Source organism: Pseudorasbora parva, chromosome 4, assembly GCF_024679245.1.
Source record: "Pseudorasbora parva isolate DD20220531a chromosome 4, ASM2467924v1, whole genome shotgun sequence".
NCBI lineage: Eukaryota > Metazoa > Chordata > Actinopteri > Cypriniformes > Gobionidae > Pseudorasbora > Pseudorasbora parva.
Window position 1 is genome coordinate 58,049,236 of NC_090175.1, and position 20,511 is coordinate 58,069,746.

A 20,511-nucleotide genomic window follows, 5' to 3' on the forward strand; every position below is an offset into this window, starting at 1 on the left:
TTGATATGTTAATTTCTAAGGCTTCTAACTGATACTATATCAGACTAAATGAGCCATGTGATGCATTAAAAATGATGCTCAATATAAAACACTTTACAGGGTTAAAATCATAAATTAAAGGGTTCCTATAATGCCCCCTTTTCACAAGGTGTAAAATAAGTCTCTGATGAGTGTGTATGTGAAGTCTGAGCTCAAAAGAACCCACAGATAATCTTTTATAGCATGTTAAAATTTTCACTTTTTGAGGAGCAAAAACATGCAATTTTTGTGTGTCCCTTTAAATGAAAATGAGTTGCAATTCCCCGCCCCCTTTCAGGAAGAGGGCGGAGCTTCAAGAGCTCATACCGACAACAACAAAACAGGTCAATAATATCTGCTGATGAAGACAGAACAGGGATAGTTTAGTTTAATCACGTTTATAACTCACTTTATGACATGCTATTGCATTTGTGTTCGTTCTGTATTAATAAATGTGAAAGACGGATGACAGCTCGAGCAACTCGACTAAAGCAACTCTTCCTCTTCCCCACATGTTCCCAGGGGCGGGGTTATGCAAATTTTAGTGTTAGTGATGTCACTAACCCGTTGTAGTTCCCACCAGCCGCTTGTTGTAGTCCTTAAAGAGGGATTTCTGTGATAGAATATATCTCTCTTTGCTTTGAGCTTTGAGCGTCGTAACTTTGCAGATGTTGTTTATGCTCAAACAGCGACACGACACACTAAAGTCAAATCATAATCAAACACACATTTAAAACACAACCTTCTGCACTGCCTAAAGCCTCATGGGTGTGTTTCTGTGGTGTAAGTGATGTTTGCTGCAGGTGAGCTCGAGACTCCAGCGACTGACTGCAGTAATAAAGTAAATGTAGAGTCCGCTGGCACAGTGCGTTATGGGTGATTTACTGTCCCACACACCGGAAAGGTCGCTCTCATACACCGAGGCCCGTCGTGTCTCTGGGTTTGTTTAATCAAGAGCTCTGAGCAGCTGAAGCTGTAAATACTGACCTGATAAAACTCACATTCACACACGTGAGCGGATCACTGCCGCTCTTACAGCATCTGAATGAGAAACAGTACACACACACACACACGCACGCACGCACGCACGCACGCACGCACGCACGCACGCACGCACGCACGCACGTTTGTTTTTATGAAATGTTGGGACATTCTATAGGCGTAATGGTTTTTATACTGTACAAACCGTATTGTCTATCCCCTTACACTGCCCCTAAACCTACCCATCACACACACACACACACACACACACACACACACGCACGCCCGCACGCACGCACACACACAGTAAGCTGAGAGCAGGCGCTCAGATGAACACATTAATGTGCAGCAGCCCGTATCACACTGCAGCTTTAGGTTTCATTTCCTGGACGTCACTGAAGACAAAGTCCCGTGACCTCTGACCCCTCAGAGATGAGAGGAAGTGACCAGAACATTGTTGCCAGGGAGTTTGGAGGTCAAACGCTGCAGAATTATGACTGTAATGGAATGAGCCGTCGGGATGATGATGATTCAGATGTTCAAGGATCGTCACCTTCAGCCTCAGAGAATAAGATCCTCAAACATCATCCATTATGTAACGCCTGGGTAAGGATAACGTGAGACGCTCACAGGTGGAGCTTTCATTCAGAAACGGTTCAGAGTGTTCCTGGAAATTAAGGTGATGAGACACAGGCAACCAGATGAGGCACAGGCCCACGACCAATCTAAAGTATCCAGAGAGAAATGAGTGGCCCATTCTCAATCAACATCGCTCTAAAAGTGCCCTGTGGATCATCAGCTTAAATGATCGTCATGACGGTTACGGTTCTTCTGCTTGATCATCATCACTCTGAAAATTAAAGCTTCTTTATTATCATCGATGGTGCCATGAAGAACCTTTAACACCCATGGAATCTCACTAAAGGTTCTTTGTAGAGGAAAAAGAAAAACATGCTTCTTTTTAAGCTTTTTGCTGTTTTCTTTTTTTTAGGTTCTCTAAAGAACCTTTCAGTAAAGAGTTCTTAAAGTAACCATGTTTTTCTCCTAACACTTTAATCATCTAACGTTCATGTAAAGAACCTTTTGAACAATAAAAAGGCCAGTTATGTTGGCAACACCTTAGTAACCTCATTAAACACTGTAGTCACATAGCAACACCCTAAAAACCACACTGAAGACATTACAGTCAGATAGCAACACCTTAGCAACCACAACAAATGCATTAATCACATAGCAACACCCTGAAATCCAGACTCAAGACATAACAGTCACATAGCAACACCTTAGCAACCACAACGAATGCATTAGTCACATAGCAACACCCTAAAATCCACACTCAAGACAACAGTCTCATAGCAACACCTTAATAGCGACATTGATTGCATTAGTCACATAGCAACACCTTGGTAATGACATTGAACACATTAGTCACATAGCCACACCTTGGTAACGACATTGAACGCATTAGTCACATAGCAACACCTTGGTAACGACATTGAACACATTGGTCACATAGCAACACCTTAATAGCGACTTTGATCGCATTAGTCACATAGCACCACCTTAGTAACGGAATTGAACACATTAGTCACATAGCAACACCTTAATAGCGACATTGATCGCATTAGTCACATAGCAACACCTTAGTAACGGAATTGAACACATTAGTCACATAGCAACACCTTAATAGCGACTTTGATCGCATTAGTCACATAGCAACACCTTAGTAATGGAATTGAACACATTAGTCACATAGCAACACCTTAGTAACGGAATTGAACACATTAGTCACATAGCACCACCTTAGTAACGGAATTGAACACATTAGTCACATAGCAACACCTTAATAGCGACATTGATCGCATTAGTCACATAGCAACACCTTAGTAACGGAATTGAACACATTAGTCACATAGCAACACCTTAATAGCGACATTGATCGCATTAGTCACATAGCAACACCTTAGTAACGGAATTGAACACATTAGTCACATAGCAACAACTTAATAGCGCCATTGAACGCATTAGTCACATAGCAACACCTTAGTAACGGAATTGAACACATTAGTCACATAGCAACACCTTAGTAACAACATTGAACATATTAGTCACATAGCAACACCCTAGCAACCACACAGAACACATTAGTCACAGAGCAAGAACCTTTAACATCCATGTAATTATCCATTTTCTTTATAGGGGAAAATAAAAACGTGGTTCTTATAAGAAGTGAACACAGGGTGTTTTTTCGCTGTTATTCCAGTTTGGGTTCTCCAAAGAACCTTTCAGTAAAGAGTTCTCAAATAAGCATGTTTTCTAAGAAGATTTCAATCATCTAAAGCTCCTGTAAAGAACCTTCTGTGCAATAAAAAGGCCAGTTATTTTGGCAGTCGGATGTGCTTCCATCAAACAATCGTGAATGTGTTTGTTAATGAATCAGAATCGTTCCGTTCTTCGTGACTCTGAATCAAGTGTTCATCTGTGTTTGAATCAGATCTGTTGCAGTTCTCAACCTGTGCCGATTCATCCCAGCATGGCTTCTGTTTTAATTGTTAATCACCTCCGCTGGTTAGTCAGCAGAGCTGGTTTGAGCTGGACTGGTTGAGAACAGGTAAGCAGAGAGCCGGTGTTGAGTTACTGACATGGAGCTTCTCACATGCATCTTTAAAGCGTCAGTGTTCAGGGTTTGTAGGTTTAGACGTCCTGTAACCTTTAGCACTAAACTCTGAGTCTCTAGTCTTCAGGAGCTCCGGTTATCTCCGGCTAAAAGCTATTATTGAACAAACAGAGCGCCTAAAAAGCTTTAGTTCGTCATGAACATCTGAAAACTCTGAAAGTAACTCATTACGTAATCAGATTACATTTTAAAATACTCAGTTACTTTTTACATTGATGCAGTGATTATATGAGCTCCTGCCACTTCTGTTCACACACTGAAGCTGGTCCGCACTGCAAAACATGCTCTTCTGACTCAGTATTTTTGTCTTGTTTCTAGTCAAAAAATAATCTTGTTTTCTGTTTGAGCTAAGATTATTTTCTCACCCCATTGGCAGATTATTTATCTGTCTAGTAAATGTTTCTTAATGTAAGAATTTTTAGATATTTTGACTAGAAACAAGACAAAAATACTGAGTAAGAAGAGCATTTGTTGCCGTGAGAGTAACAGACGGTCATCATCAGTGACTTGCAGTTTGTTCTGGAGGTCATGTGATGTTTTCCTCGGTTGGTTTATCACCAATGACTTTAGTTAGCGTAATTAAGCAGGAAAATGACACGATCATAAAACCGCAGGTCTGTAATGGGCCGTTTAAAAGCTCATTTAACGAGTGATTGATGGCGTTTCACAGCACTACACAGGAAAATATCAGTGCTCATTAATTATGAAACAAAATCATTTTACTCATAAGCAGCTCTGAAGAAGTGTCATTATACAGATCAATTCAGTTCAATAACAAACATCACACGCTCTTCTGATTGGCTGATCTTAGATTGGTTTGGTTGTGAGTGCAGTGCGTTTGCAGACAGACTCCGCCCACACGCTCTTCTGATTGGCTGATCTTAGATTGTTTTGGTTGTGAGTGCAGTGCGTTTGCAGACAGACTCCGCCCACACGCTCTTCTGATTGGCTGATCTTAGATTGTTTTGGTTGTGAGTGCAGTGCGTTTGCAGACAGACTCCGCCCACACGCTCTTCTGATTGGCTGATCTTAGATTGTTTTGGTTGTGAGTGCAGTGCGTTTGCAGACAGACTCCGCCCACACGCTCTTCTGATTGGCTGATCTTAGATTGTTTTGGTTGTGAGTGCAGTGCGTTTGCAGACAGACTCCGCCCACACGCTCTTCTGATTGGCTGATCTTAGATTGTTTTGGTTGTGAGTGCAGTGCGTTTGCAGACAGACTCCGCCCACACGCTCTTCTGATTGGCTGATCTTAGATTATTTTGGTTGTGAGTGCAGTGCGTTTGCAGACAGACTCCGCCCACACGCTCTTCTGATTGGCTGATCTTAGATTGTTTTGGTTGTGAGTGCAGTGCGTTTGCAGACAGACTCCGCCCACACTCTCTTCTGATTGGCTGATCTTAGATTGCTTTGGTTGTGAGTGCAGTGCGTTTGCAGAGAGACTCCGCCCACACGCTCTTCTGATTGGCGGATCTTAGATTGTTTTGGTTGTGAGTGCAGTACGTTTGCAGAGAGACTCCGCCCACACTCTCTTCTGATTGGCGGATCTTAGATTGTTTTGGTTGTGAGTGCAGTGCGTTTGCAGAGAGACTCCGCCCACACGCTCTTATTGTGTGGACAGACATTTTTATTTTTTTCAAGTGAAATTAGATTTATTCACTAATGTTTTTATCTTTCACTGCTCGTGCAGAAAATCATGAGTTACTGTGTGTGTGTGTGTGTGTGTGTGTGTGTACACTTGTTTATATCACATTAATATAAATATAAACCTGAGATCAGCAGCCAGCGGTCCCCACAATGTAAATGGATTTATAAACATACTAAATTATGTTTTTTGAGAAAGTAAAAATGCAGAATGTTTCCTGTAATGGGTAGGTTTAGGGGCAGTGTGTGTGTGTGTGTGTGTGTGTGTGTGTATGTGTGTGTGTGTGTGTGTGTGTGTGTGTCTGTGTGTGTGTGTGTGTGTGTGTGTGTGTGTGACGCCTTGTGTGATGGAGTGTGTGCATGTTGATTTTGTGAATGTGTGATAGTTCATTAAACGTTAATAGCTGAACTAGGATCAGAGCTCAGGACACAACAGAAGCCTAAAATCACACACGGATGTCTCAAAGACTAACAACACGTCTCCATGGTTACGGACCCACAATTTCCCTTCACTACTGTATCATTCTGATGGAGTGTGTGAACACAGACACATAGCAACACCTTAACAACCACATTGACTGCATTAAGATGATGCTATGTAACTAGTGTTCTGTGTGGTTTCTAGAGTGTTGCTGTGACTACTGCATTCAATGTGATTGCTAAGGTGTTGCTATGTGTCTAATGTGTTCAATGTGGTTGCTAAGGTGTTGCTATTTGACTAATGTGTTCCATGCGATTGCTAGGGTGTTGCTATGTGACTAATGTGTTCCACGCGGTTGCTAAGGTGTTGCTATTTGACTATGTTTAATGTGGTTGCTAAGGTGTTGCTATGTGACTGTAATGTGCTCTATGGTTGCTAGGGTGTTGCTATGTGAATAATGCGTTCAATGTGGTTACTAAGGTGTTGCTATGTCACTATATTGTGTTCTGTGTGATTGTTAGTGAGTTGCAATGTGACTAAGACATTTAATGTGGTTGCTAGGGTGTTGCTATGTCACTATATTGTGTTCTGTGTGATTGTTAGTGAATTGCAATGTGACTAAGACATTCAATGTGGTTGCTAAGGTGTTGGCATGTGACTAATGTGTTCCTTGTGGTTGCTAGTCACATAGCAACACTCTAGCAACCACACAGAACACATTAAAGCCACATAGCAACACCTTAGCAACATGCCAGTGAGTTTTAGATATGCAAACAGATATGAGCCTGGTGTAGATGACCTGTGTTGAGTTGATCAGCTCATGCACTGAAGGCAGGACGCTCTCCTGTAGCCACTGATGTTCTTGATCTAGTCATCAATGCTAATCTGATTCCTCTAAAACTTCTCTGATCTGTCAGCCAATCACGTTCAGCATTACCACCCACATGTCCAATCACGCTCATCGATCTGACAGCGGCTGTTCCTCGTGTTCCTGGTAAAAACACAATTTGATGGCCCATATCTCGAGTAACATTATCTGAAATATATTTCACAGGGACAGAAACGAACAGCACCTAAAATACACAGGCTGTAATTGTATTGACGGGCCATTATGTCACTCAGAGAGCCGATACTAAAATAGACCCTAAAGTCATTTTCCTGCAGGTCATGAGCTGTACTCACCATCGGTCTGCGATTCTCCACCAGGTTCAGCCCAACGACGCCCAGGAACGCTCCGAAGCTCAGCTGCCGTCGACAAGAGAACAAATCAACAAACTTAATAACAGCACAATAATGACTGAAAGGGTTAGTTCAGCCCAATAATGAAATGTCTGTCATTAACTCCTCTCCCTAATGTCGCTCCACACCCGTAAGACCTCCGTTCATCTTCACACACAGTTTAAGATATTTTATATTTAGTCCGAGAGCGTATGCAAGTGTATGCACACTATACTGTCCATGTCCAGAAAGGGAATAAAAACATCATCACAGTAGTCCATATGAGACATCAGTGGGTTAATTAGAGTCTCTTGAAGCATCCAAAATACATTTGGGTCCAAAAATAACAAAAACTACGACTTTATTCAGCATTGGCTTCTCTTCCGCGTTTGTGTTCAATCCGACATTAGGGAGAGGAGTTAATGACAGACATTTCATTTTTGGGTGAACTAACCCTTTCAGTGACAGACTTTAAGGCTCAAACAGACTCAAACTGCGGCTGCCATCATGGTGTTTTACTGCACAAATAAAAGGACAAAACAAAGAGTTCATTAAAGTAATGTAGTGTGAAGTTTTCAGTTCACTCACTATAATCCCGGGATAGTATCCAGACACATCCACATTTTCCGTCTGTGTGGCCGACAGCAGCCCGACCACCAGAATCAGAACCGAGAGTCCGAACAGAGACACTGAACACCAGAGAGCTGTCCGCCGCCGCTTCTGAAACACGTCTGCACACACACACACACACACACACACACACACACACACACACACACACACACACACACACACACACACACACACACACACACACACACACACACACACACACACACACGACGAGTCAGAGTCTCACACTGATTTATATTGGTGCAAACTCAGCCATAAAACTTGCTTTAAAGCATTAGAGACACAACAGTCTGGCTTTCTGTAAAGTTGCTTTGAAAACGTGTATCGCTCTACAGATCATTATTCAGCTTCTAATATATAAAGCTGATTATACACCGATCAGACATAACATTATGACAGATGATCTCTGGCTCACGGCTCCTGTTAGTGGGTGGGATATATTAGGCAGCAAGTGAACATTTTGTCCTCAGAGTTGATGTGTTAGAAGCAGGAGAAATGGGCAAGCGTAAGGATTTGAGCGAGTTTGGCCAGATTGTGACGGCTAGACGACTGGGTCAGAGCATCTCCAAAACTGCAGCTCTTGTGGGCTGTTCCCGGTCTGCAGTGGTCAGTATCTATCAAAAGTGCTCCAAGGAAGGACCAGTGGAGAACCGGCCACAGGGTCATGGGCGGCCAAGGCTCATTGATGACCGTGGGGAGCGAAGGCTGGCCCGTGGGGTCCGATCAAACAGACGAGCTACTGGAGCTCAAACTGCTCCAGAAGTTAATGCTGGTTCTGTTGGTTATCTGGTGTGTGTGTGTGGCTTACCTGGTGAACACATGGCCAGAGGATGCACTATGGGAAGAAGGCGAGCCGGCGGAGGCAGTGTGATGCTTTGCATCTGTGGGTCGTGCCAAACAAAGAAGTCCGATCCATGGAGGTCCCTCTTCGCAACTTACAGGACTTAAAGGATCTGCTGCTAACATCTTTCAGGGGCACACTTTTAGGGGTGTAGCAGAGTCCATGCCTCGATGGGTCAGGGGGACCAACATAATATTATGGCTTAATGTTATGCCTGATGTGTATAGTACATCCAACTTGACTTGCATTCGTCTGTTAGTATAGACTCAGATGTGTCTTGGCTTCAGAAGGCCTTTATTTCCCCCTTGAGCCGAATGAATATCTGTTATAATGGATGGCTGCACTTTTATGGACTTCATAAGAGGACATTATTAATATAAATCTGATTGTGTTCGTCACACACCTAGGATGAGCTATAGGGTCATTTTTCGTTTTTTGAACTATCCCTTTAATGGAAGGGTTACTTTTGACTGTTCCCTGAACGTTTTATTGTTCATAACTTTAAGAGAAGTGTTTTAAATGATTCGTAACATTTAAAACGCTGACTTTATTTACATGAAGCAACAGTACATTAAAAACAGTTCATAACTTTAAGACAACCTGTCACGTGTTTGTTTATATCGATACGGATGAATAATATATATATATATATATATATATATATATATATATATATATATATATATATATATATATATATATATATATATATATATATATAATAAACATTAACATCTGGAAAGCTCATTTGGTTTTAACTTTTCACAAGTGAAAATGGCTTCATAAGTATCTTATATTAGAATATAAAAACAAAATGGACAGTGAACACAAAAGGTGGTGTGATATTAAACACACATTAAAATGCAAAACTATATCATGTTTTATTTGTTAAGCTCAGGATTGCATAAGTTAAGCACCTTTTTCATCATGCATAATGCAACTAATCGATATGTGACACGTTACTCCGAATATTTGTACTTTTTAAATAAATCAGCTGAAACTTGTAGAAATAAAGAACATAAAAACGCAGAACTCAAAGTCTTTCTTAATGCCCCAATAACCATCTGCGGCGTTCACGCTCGTCCTGCACCATCTCTTCTGATGGCCCGTTATTATGCATTACTTTATGTTAATAATATATTATTATTATTATTATAATAAACTCACTCACCTGCGGGACCCGCGCGCGTCTGCGGCGCGTTCTGCTGCTGCTGCTGCATCGCGTCTGATGTCACACACACACACACTGAATTATCCACAAAAATAAAGTTAATATTTTCCTCCGAATTTATGATAAATCCTCGCAGATAAAAACGCGCGCCGCTCCGCTCAGGTAAAGTGTCGCACGCGGGACTGAGGAGCTGCCGGTGACGCATGGGGTGGAGCGCGCGCGCGCACGCAGACACACACACACACACACACACACACACACACACACACACAAGTCTGTTTTACGAGCGATAAACCAATGCAGAGCTTAGAGCCAGACTGTAGAGTTCCAGACAAACTTTGTATGTTATTCTGATGACACACTTTAAAAACATTTACATTTTAACCAAACCTTATTTTAGCCTAAAATTGATCAAATGCATTTACTTAGACTAAAATAGTCGATTTTATCCCTTAAAACTCATCTTTTATCTCCAAAAATGATCAAATATGTATGCCTTAAAGTAGCTTGAATGTATCTGTTTATTTAGTATAAGTGGGTCCATTAATATGCAAATGAGCCCCGCCTCCACTCACTTTACTGTAGTAAACACAGCACAAAGGCATCGCCCTCTACACTGTCACACACACAACTAATGTTACACAAACCCCCATCTGTCTGCCGCCTTAATACAAAAAATACTAATAAAAAACTGTGGAGAAAGGTATAAAGTTCATTATAATATTGTAATACACATATACATAATTCACCCGCTATATTGCTAAACTTACACGATTTTTCACATCAACAGAAAAACACACTCCCCTAAAGGATCATTAGGAGCACACACTAATGCTGTGTTTGACCCTTTCTCCTTCCGATCTGCCTTAATTCTCCGTGGCGTTGATCAACAAGCTGCTGAAAGCATTCTTTAGAAATGTCGGCCCATATTGATAGGAGAGCATCTTGCAGTTGATGGAGATTTGTGGGATGCACATCCAGGGCACGAAGCTCCCGCTCCACCACATCCCAAAGATGCTCTATTGGGTTGAGATCTGGGGACTGTGGTGTAGCCCATCCGCCGCAAGGTTGTGTGTGTTGTGGCTTCCCAAATGCTTTGCTGCATACCTCGGTTGTAACGAGTGGTTATTTCAGTCAAAGTTGCTCTTCTATCAGCTTGAATCAGTCGGCCCATTCTCCTCTGACCTCGAGCATCAACAAGGCATTTTCTCCCACAGGACTGCTGCAGACTGGATGCTCTTCCCTTTTCACACCATTCTTTGTAAACCCTAGAAATGGTTGTGTGTGTAAATCCCAGTAACTGAGCAGATTGTGAAATACTCAGACCGGCCCGTCTGGCACCAACAACCATGCCACGCTCAAAACGGCTTAAATCACCTTTCTTTCCCATTCTGACATTCAGTCTGGAGTTCAGGAGATTGTCTTGACCAGGACCACACCCCTAAATGCACTGAAGAACTGCCATGTGATTGGCTGATTAGATAATTGCATTAATGAGAAATGGAACAGGTGCTCCTAATAATCCTTTAGGTGAGTGTATAGCGGGATAACCGGGTTTTCTTAAGACTCCGCCCACTGCTTCAGAGAATAGTTGATATGCAAAAGCCCCGCCCCCTTGTGATGTGATTGGTTACAAGGTAGTCTGACATCAGAACAGGAAAGTAACTTTTGTTTAAGTAAGTTTACTTGAGTACACTGAGCTTCTGTACTTGAAGATTATTCATCAACAAAATTAGAAACTATTTTCGACTTTGAGGACCTTGATAGAAATGTAGTGACGTAAAATGTATGATATTTGTCGATGACAATTTCCATAAATAAAAAATTTTTGTTTTTGAACAACAAATACTATGAAAAAAATCTATTGACATTTTCAGCAACGAGTAAATATGACAAATGTTGAGAAGGGACAATTTGGGAAGAGATCCCATCAGAACTGATGTCCGGCGGGAGATGTGCACATCTGAACCGCTCTGTGTAAAGGCCTGGGAGAACGAGAAGAACAAACGTGCGGACAAATCTGAGAAAGAGCTCAATCCAGATGCATGTAGAAAGCTCTCGGACAACACGAGCACTGGATTTGAGCCGATTTAATCTACTAAAATAGTCATCTGGAACAATTCAGATGCCTAAAATTTGAATAAAACTATAATGGCATTTGACTATGACTAGAACTAAAATAAAATTAGCGTCTAAAATAAACATTGGTATGAAGTATGGGCGGTCAAATAATTTCTTCTGGATTCGCCGGGCAAGTTATTTGACCAGTAGTACTGTCACTCAAGCAATGGAGTCGTGTTCTTTGACCACCTCTGATTCAGAAACACCACCTATTTCAAACTGGGTTTGAGCGACTGCATTTAAAATACTTAACTTATGAATTTGCACATGGTTTAGCTTAAGGCCTCAAACCCCCACAGAAATCATACACTTGAGTTTCATCACAGGGGGCTTTAAAGGCAGAGCTTTGATTAACTCTTGGGTTAACTTCTCATCAGGGAGAAAAATCCACACCAAACACATCAACATTTAAAACACTGACTTTATTTACATGAAGCAACAGTACATAAAAAAAAACAGACGGTGTGTGTGTGTGTTCAGGAGATCACTGTGTGGGGCAGGCGTTGGCGTTCACATTAGTGTCCGGCTCGCTGTGAGACGCGCTGGGAATCTGCCACCAGTCATCAAGAGCGGCGGAGCTGGAGCCGGACTCTAGAACAACAACAGACACGAGAGAGAGTGAGTGAAAGTGTGTGTGTGAGAGAGAGTGTGTGCGTGTGTGAGAGAGAATGAGTTTGTGTGTGTGAGGGAGTGTGCGTGCGAGTGAATGTGAGAGAGTGAGGTAGTGTGAGTGCGTGTGTGAGAGAGAGTGTGTGCGTGTGTGAGAGAGAATGAGTTTGTGTGTGTGAGGGAGTGTGCGTGCGAGTGAATGTGAGAGAGTGAGGTAGTGTGAGTGCGTGTGTGAGAGAGTGAGGTAGTGTTAGAGAGTGAGGTAGTGTGAGTGTGTGTGTGAGAGAGAGTGAGGTAGTGTGAGTGTGTGTGTGAGAGAGAGTGAGGTAGTGTGAGTGCGTGTGTGAGAGAGAGTGAGGTAGTGTAATGCTGCGTTCACACCGCACGCGAATGACGCGATTCGCGCGAGTGATTTACATGTTAAGTCAATGCAGAGACGCGAATAGGCTTTCTGCGGCGCGATTCGCGCGAATGAGGCGGCGCGAATGGCGCGATTCGCGCGAATGAAGCGGCAATGATCACGCGAATTGAGCGTTTTGAACGCGTGATTCGCGCGAACCGCGCGAAACACGCGAATCGCTCAAGTTGAAAAATCTGAACTTTGGCGGATATTCGCGCCGCGTTAACCAATGAGGAGCCTGCTTACTGCTGTCACGTGGTGAAGTGACGGATGGGAAACCCATAGGGGAACCCCGAGGCCAGAGTAATTTTTTAAAAATACTACTCTATTGTGTCACAAAATGTACTTTTAATAGTTTTTCAGGCGAGAATGTAGTTGTTTAAAGCTCAAATATGTGATTTATTTATTAAGAGAGCTCCTATTTGAAAATTTGATCTGGTGTTTTCGGAGGTGTGAGACCCAGGCGATCACCGGAGCTCAGCGCTCATCAACCCCGGTGAGAGCAGCCTTAACTCGGCTAGTCTTTCTGCCGACTGCCGCTGCCTGGCAGAACCCACTCCCATGACGCGAATTTGCGTCTGTTGTGTAGTGAATGTCACACGCGAATGAGCACTTTTTGTATAAAAAAAACACAGATTTGAGCATTAAACAACAATATTATCGCCTGAAAAAGTCTTCAAACTACGTTTTGTCACACATTAACAGTAGTATTTTTTACAGAAAAGAAGTCAAGTGACCCAGTCAAAATGACTAGCAGAACCCCCTCCCATGACGCGAATTCGCGTCTGTTGTGTAGTGAATGTCACACGCGAATGAAGCGAATTTGACGCGCGAATGAAGCGAATGGATTCAAAATGTTCACGCGTCCAACTTCGCGCGAATAGCGTGATTTATTCGCGTCATTCGCGTGCGGTGTGAACGCAGCATTAGAGAGTGAGGTAGTGTGAGTGTGTGTGTGAGAGAGAGTGAGGTAGTGTTAGAGAATGAGGTAGTGTGAGTGTGTGTGAGAGAGAGTGAGGTAGTGTTAGAGAATGAGGTAGTGTGAGTGTGTGTGAGAGAGAGTGAGGTAGTGTTAGAGAATGAGGTAGTGTGAGTGTGAGAGAGAGTGAGGTAGTGTTAGAGAGTGAGGTAGTGTGAGTGCGTGTGTGAGAGAGAGTGAGGTAGTGTTAGAGAGTGAGGTAGTGTGAGTGTGTGTGAGAGAGAGTGAGGTAGTGTTAGAGAGTGAGGTAGTGTGAGTGTGTGTGAGAGAGAGTGAGGTAGTGTTAGAGAGTGAGGTAGTGTGAGTGAGTGTGTGTGAGAGAGCGTGAGGTAGTGTGCGGGTGTGTGTGTGTGTGTGTTTGTGTGTGTGAGAGAGTGAGTGAGTGCGTGTGAGAGAGACTCTGACACACGCACACACACACACACTCACACCCAGAGGAGAGGCGACCCCATTCATTCCTCCAGCAGTGTAAAGCAGCTTCACAGATAACCCGCACTAAAGCTACAGTCACTTCAGCTGTAGAGCAGATCCCTTCATTCAGCTCAACACCACCAACCCTGCAGAGCTCAATCATCAAAACATCTCTACAGACAACAGCGGCAATATTCAGCTCCATAACATTAGTTTCCATTAGGGAGGGCACTGTTCAAAAAGATAGTATTCGAATATTTGGGCAAAACAAACAACGAATATTCGATTATTCAAATGATGTTATTTTGAGAAGATGAAAAAGACTTTTTTATTCAAGAAGTTTGTCACCATTCCTGAGCTTCTGATTAGGCGATATACACCACACGTCCACGCCATATCTTAAGAGTTTCATTCAGTTCAAAACATTAAAGGGGTACTTCAGCGCTGGGAAGATGAATCTGTATTTAAACTGGGTCCTCAATGCAGTAGAAATGTGAAATTACTTTTTAATTTGGTGCCTTCTAGACTGAGAAAAGACAAAAAATGTATTTTTGTCTCATGGGGATGAAAGACTACAATTCCCAGAATGCTTCGCTGCCCCATAAGGCCATTCCCAAAGCCGCCGCTACTGGATTACAGTGACTGAGTTGGAGAAGACACTACAATTAAAACCTGAACGTGTGTGTTCAATATAATGAGTGAGTGGCCGCGCGAGTCTCACAGCACTGAGCACTGACTGCAGGAGTGAGATAAATGAGCTGATGAGCTCTCGTGATGAGAGCTGAGGTAATCGCGACTACACTCGCGGCATACATTCACAACGCCAGTTCAGTCTGGAGCGCTTCAGTTCATGCCTTTGCAAGCTTAACTTTCATAGAAATTAATTTGAGAAGTTAGAAGACTTACATTGCTCACCATAGCTCCGTTTAAATGAGTGCCTGCCAGCTGAGCTCTCCCTGCCAGCTGAGTGTGATCTCCAGCCCCCATGCGCAGATTCAAAACATGCGGAAATGGCTCCCTCTGCTGGCTGTAGTCTTTAGACTTTGGCCAAACGTTCCTCCTATGATGCAAATATCGTCAATTTGCATCATAGGAGGAATTTTTCCAGAAATAAAATGCATAAATCTCTTGTCTCAGGGGGGAAAGCACAATCATTTGAATATACTCCAGGGTTTTCTACTGATACAAAGCCATATGGTAATCGCTGAAGTAACCCTTTAAACACGGGTAAACTAAATAGAAGCCTAAAATCAAAAGCATTATAAGCTGAAGCAGCGCGAGCGGGACAAACGCTACAGCGCCACCGGTGGATGAAGTGATAACTGCGAGATCGAGAGGGATTTATCGTGGACTCATTTACAGCCAGCAAAGCAGAACAATTTTTTTTTCCGAATAATAATTACAGATTGACTATTCGTGCATAAACCTAGTTTCCACCCAAGGTTATTTTGCCGAAAAAAGGTCTAAGGTACGAAAATCTTTACAGAGAGCTGATGGAAATGGAAATTCTTGATCTTTTTTGTGCAAATGTTGACCATCTTTTTTCATATAGCGTATGCATTCTATTTCAATACTTCAAATGTCATGAAAAACTTGCTTTTTAGACAAAAAAAAAAGACCTTTAATCGAGCGGAAACCTCCCACGGTCTCTCTCGAATCCAACAAAATGCAGTTTAAATTATATTAAGTCTTAAAGTTCTGCATAATTAAGGACGTGGCCACTACAGACGGCACTATTTTATCGGAAAAGACCAATTGGGTGGAAACAGCAGATTTCGCAAACTTATTTACACGCATATTCACTTTACCGATAACAAAACAGTGCAACGCCTTCAGTAGAGCCGAGCTGAATTGGTTTCATAATTATTGAATTTTGAAACATTGACTGTTATTGAGCTAAATCGAGCTGCCGCTGCTTTACAGCTGAAATGAACAGATACGAGTGTCAGTGGGGTCAAATCACAGCCTCCAATAAAAACCTCTAATGGTCCAGAGTGACAGTGAAATAAAATAAAACTGCATCAGGTGACCGTAACCGAGAGAGTGTCCGAAACAGAAGCGGTAAGATCCCAGTGTCAACCATGCAGATTCCCCAACACCACACAACGGCCACTCAGAGGCTAATGGATGAATATTCAGGATTTTATTTCACATCACGTGTTCTTTAACTCCTAACCAGCCCTAATGTGATGAGCAGTGTCCCAGAAGCCCGTTAGTGATTGAGAAATTACCCTCGTCATCAGAGTCTGAGGAGTCCACAGGCGGCTCGAGCGGCAAACACGAGACCTCTGACATAAACACACACACAGTGAGCTCTTAAAACTCCTGTGAGACTTTACTACGGCTCACAACTCCAACTTTATCAATCAAATGTGATTTATATAGCGCCTTACAACAACCAAAAGGAGCACAAGGCGCTTTCCAGTAAAAACAGCAAAGGACAACAGAAAGTAACAACATAATTGTACATAAAACAGCAGTCAAGTCCGAGGCTACATGTTAAAAGCTAGTATGAATAAATGTGTTTTCAGCTGCGATTTAAAAACACTCAACACAGTGATGTTTCGTAGGTGTGCTGGAAGTGTGTTCCACAGCTTTGGTCCCTGGACGGCAAATGACCAGCCTCCAAACTTTCTATATGTGAACATGGGAAATGTACAGTCTTGTTCAAAAAAATAGCAGTACAATGTGACTAACCAGAATAATCAAGGTTTTTCGTATATTTTTTATTGCTACGTGGCAAACAAGTTACCAGTAGGTTCAGTAGATTCTCAGAAAACAAACAAGACCCAGCATTCATGATCCCAGCATCGAACGCTCTTAAGGCTGTGCAATTGGGCAATAAGTTGAAAGGGGTGTGTTCAAAAAAATAGCAGTGTCTACCTTTGACTGTACAAACTCAAAACTATTTTGTACAAACATTTTTTGTTTCTGGGATTTAGCAATCCTGTGAATCACTAAACTAATATTTAGTTGTATGACCACAGTTTTTTAAAACTGCTTGACATCTGTGTGGCATGGAGTCAACCAACTTGTGGCACCTCTCAGCTGTTATTCCACTCCATGATTCTTTAACAACATTCCACAATTCATTCACATTTCTTGGTTTTGCTTCAGAAACAGCATTTTTGATATCACCCCACAAGTTCTCAATTGGATTAAGGTCTGGAGATTGGGCTGGCCACTCCATAACATTAATTTTGTTGGTTTGGAACCAAGACTTTGCCCGTTTACTAGTGTGTTTTGGGTCATTGTCTTGTTGAAACAACCGTTTCAAGGGCATGTCCTCTTCAGCATAGGGCAACATGACCTCTTCAAGTATTTTAACATATGCAAACTGATCCATGATCCCTGGTATGCGATAAATAGGCCCAACACCATAGTAGGAGAAACATGCCCATATCATGATGCTTGCACCTCCATGCTTCACTGTCTTCACTGTGTACTGTGGCTTGAATTCAGAGTTTGGGGGTCGTCTCACAAACTGCCTGTGTCCCTTGGACCCAAAAAGAACAATTTTACTCTCATCAGTCCACAAAATGTTCCTCCATTTCTCTTTAGGCCAGTTGATGTGTTCTTTGGCAAATTGTAACCTCTTCTGCACATGCCTTTTTTTTAACAGAGGGACTTTGCGGGGGATTCTTGAAAATAGATTAGCTTCACACAGACGTCTTCTAACTGTCACAGTACTTACAGGTAACTCCAGACTGTCTTTGATCATCCTGGAGGTGATCATTGGCTGAGCCTTTGCCATTCTGGTTATTCTTCTATCCATTTTGATGGTTGTCTTCCGTTTTCTTCCACGTCTCTCTGGTTTTGCTCTCCATTTTAAGGCATTGGAGATCATTTTAGCTGAACAGCCTATCATTTTTTGCACCTCTTTATAGGTTTTCCCCTCTCTAATCAACTTTTTAATCAAAGTACGCTGTTCTTCTGAACAATGTCTTGAACGACCCATTTTCCTCAGCTTTCAAATGCATGTTCAACAAGTGTTGGCTTCATCCTTAAATAGGGGCCACCTGATTCACACCTGTTTCTTCACAAAATTGATGACCTCAGTGATTGAATGCCACACTGCTATTTTTTTGAACACACCCCTTTCAACTAATTCAACTAATTGCCCAATTGCACAGCCTTAAGAGCGTGCATATCATGAATGCTGGGTCTCATTTGTTTTCTGAGAATCTACTGAACCTACTGGTAACTTGTTTGCCACGTAGCAATAAAAAAATATACGAAAAACCTTGATTATTCTGGTTAGTCACATTGTACTGCTATTATTTTGAACAAGACTATGTCTCACAAATGCACTTGTTTCATTACTGGATGAATCAGTGGTTTTGAACAAATATTTTGAGTGAATGTTTCAATGACTCACTCGTTCAATTACTGTATGAATCTGTTTTTGAACGAATCTCGAGGGAATGATTCAATGACCCACTCAAATACTTCACTTGTTTCATTACTGGATGAAACAGTGTTTTTGAACAAATCTCTTGAATGAATGACTCAATGACTCACTCATAAAGACTTGTACAATGCAAGTGATACTTGAACCATTATTTCAAGTGTTATGTATAGGAAGGTCACTCTATACATGACAACGGATCTGTCTAACTCCGGTGTGATCATGTCAACGGTTGAACAGACGCAGGCGGATCATTGTCATTTAGGAATAAGATGGCAATCTTTACAAGATTAAAGGGTTTGTTCACCCAAAAATGAAATGTCTGTCATTAACTCCTGTCCCTAATGTCGCTCCACACCCGTAAGACCTCCGTTCATCTTCACACACAGTTTAAGATATTTTATATTTAGTCCGAGAGCGTATGCAAGTGTATGCACACTATACTGTCCATGTCCAGAAAGGGAATAAAAACATCATCACAGTAGTCCATATGAGACATCAGTGGGTTAATTAGAGTCTCTTGAAGCATCCAAAATACATTTGGGTCCAAAAATAACAAAAACTACGACTTTATTCAGCATTGGCTTCTCTTCCGCGTTTGTGTTCAATCCTCAAATAAAGATTCAAACGGTTATGAATCAGCGAATCGATTCATGATTCGGATCGCCAATGTCTCGTGATTTCAGCAGTTTAACACACGATCTGATTCATAACCGTTTGAATCTTTATTTGAGGATTGAACACAAACGCGGAAGAGAAGCCAATGCTGAATAAAGTCGTAGTTTTTGTTATTTTTGGACCCAAAAGTATTTTGGATGCTTCAAGAGACTCTAATTAACCCACTGATGTCTCATATGGACTACTGTGATGATGTTTTTATTCCCTTTCTGGACATGGACAGTATAGTGTGCATACACTTGCATACGCTCTCGGACTAAATATAAAATATCTTAAACTGTGTGTGAAGATGAACGGAGGTCTTACGGGTGTGGAGCGACATTAGGGAGAGGAGTTAATGACAGACATTTCATTTTTGGGAGATCTAACCCTTTAATCCCGCAGCTGTGATTTGTATATTACCTGGCACTGTCCCGAGGTTGGAGTTGTCGAAGAACTGTGTGGGATGGCTGAGGCTCATGGGAACGCTGGAGCGCACGTCGAAGAACTTGCTCTTAGGCGAGTCCAGGAAGGGCCTTTTGGGCGAGTTGACCTCCGTCTGGGTCAGCGGCGGCTGGCGTTTGGTCGGAGTGCAGTCTTTCTTGCCCTCCTTCATCTTATACGCTCGCCGCTTCCACTTGTTGATCTCCTCCTGCTGTTTGCTCACCAGACTACATGAGGCAGGACACCGGTTTGATTAGATGCTGTACATCACTCTAAAGTCTAACGATTCACAGAGACTCAGATACAGCCAAGCGCTAACGGCAAACATTTACAGCCATAAAACACTGCAAAAAATGCTCTTCTTTCTTAGTTGTTGCCAGAATAATAATCATACACTGTTTAATAATCGGCCAGAAGAGAACTGCCCCCCCCGACTGAGTCTGGTTTATTTTTCTCCATCATGCCCTGATGGAGTGTCGGGTCCTTTGGTCGCCTTTGGCTTGGCTTGCTCAGTTGGGGACACTAACATTTCAACTAAAGTTTTCAACTAAATATCCAAATAAAATGTATTTATTAGGTCTTAATTAATTATATAAACTATAATCAGGGGTGCAAACACATGTATGGTCAAAAAAGAGAGAGGTAACCAATTTCTCTCATCCCATTGGCAGATCATTTTCCCTGTTTTAAGCAAAAACTCTCTTCATTTTGATTTTATTTTTAAGAAAACAAGGAAAAATATCTCATGTCGTTTTACTGAGCTAGTAAATGCATCTTGATTTAAGAATTTTTTATATTTAGACTAGAAATAAGACAAAATGACTGAGTAAGAAGAGCATTTTTTGCAGTGAACTCCAAGCTAAGCCGTCAGGAGTGACT

At 42.0% G+C, this 20,511-nt stretch overlaps 2 protein-coding genes across 4 annotated transcripts in view; both read right to left on the reverse strand.

Annotated features, from left to right (window-relative positions):
• Positions 1–9,785, reverse strand: part of LOC137074201 (transmembrane protein 255B) — a 22,747-nt gene extending 12,962 nt beyond the window's left edge. The window contains exons 1-3 of the mRNA XM_067442887.1: positions 9,604–9,785; positions 7,547–7,689; positions 6,923–6,985 (exon numbers count right to left, since the gene is read on the reverse strand). Coding sequence (XP_067298988.1) covers positions 6,923–6,985; positions 7,547–7,689; positions 9,604–9,652 — 255 coding nt within the window. The 5' untranslated portion in view covers positions 9,653–9,785. The remainder of the gene's footprint in view (positions 1–6,922; positions 6,986–7,546; positions 7,690–9,603) is intronic.
• Positions 9,786–12,127: 2,342 nt separating this feature from the next.
• The window catches only part of cenpe (centromere protein E), a 61,315-nt gene continuing 52,931 nt past the window's right edge, over positions 12,128–20,511 (reverse strand). For 2 of the 3 annotated variants that reach the window (XM_067442322.1, XM_067442321.1), the window contains exons 54-56: positions 19,612–19,859; positions 16,355–16,411; positions 12,128–12,315 (exon numbers count right to left, since the gene is read on the reverse strand). In XM_067442322.1, coding sequence (XP_067298423.1) covers positions 12,209–12,315; positions 16,355–16,411; positions 19,612–19,859 — 412 coding nt within the window. In that variant the 3' untranslated portion in view covers positions 12,128–12,208. The remainder of the gene's footprint in view (positions 12,316–16,354; positions 16,412–19,611; positions 19,860–20,511) is intronic. The other variant, XM_067442323.1, reaches the window with a different exon arrangement.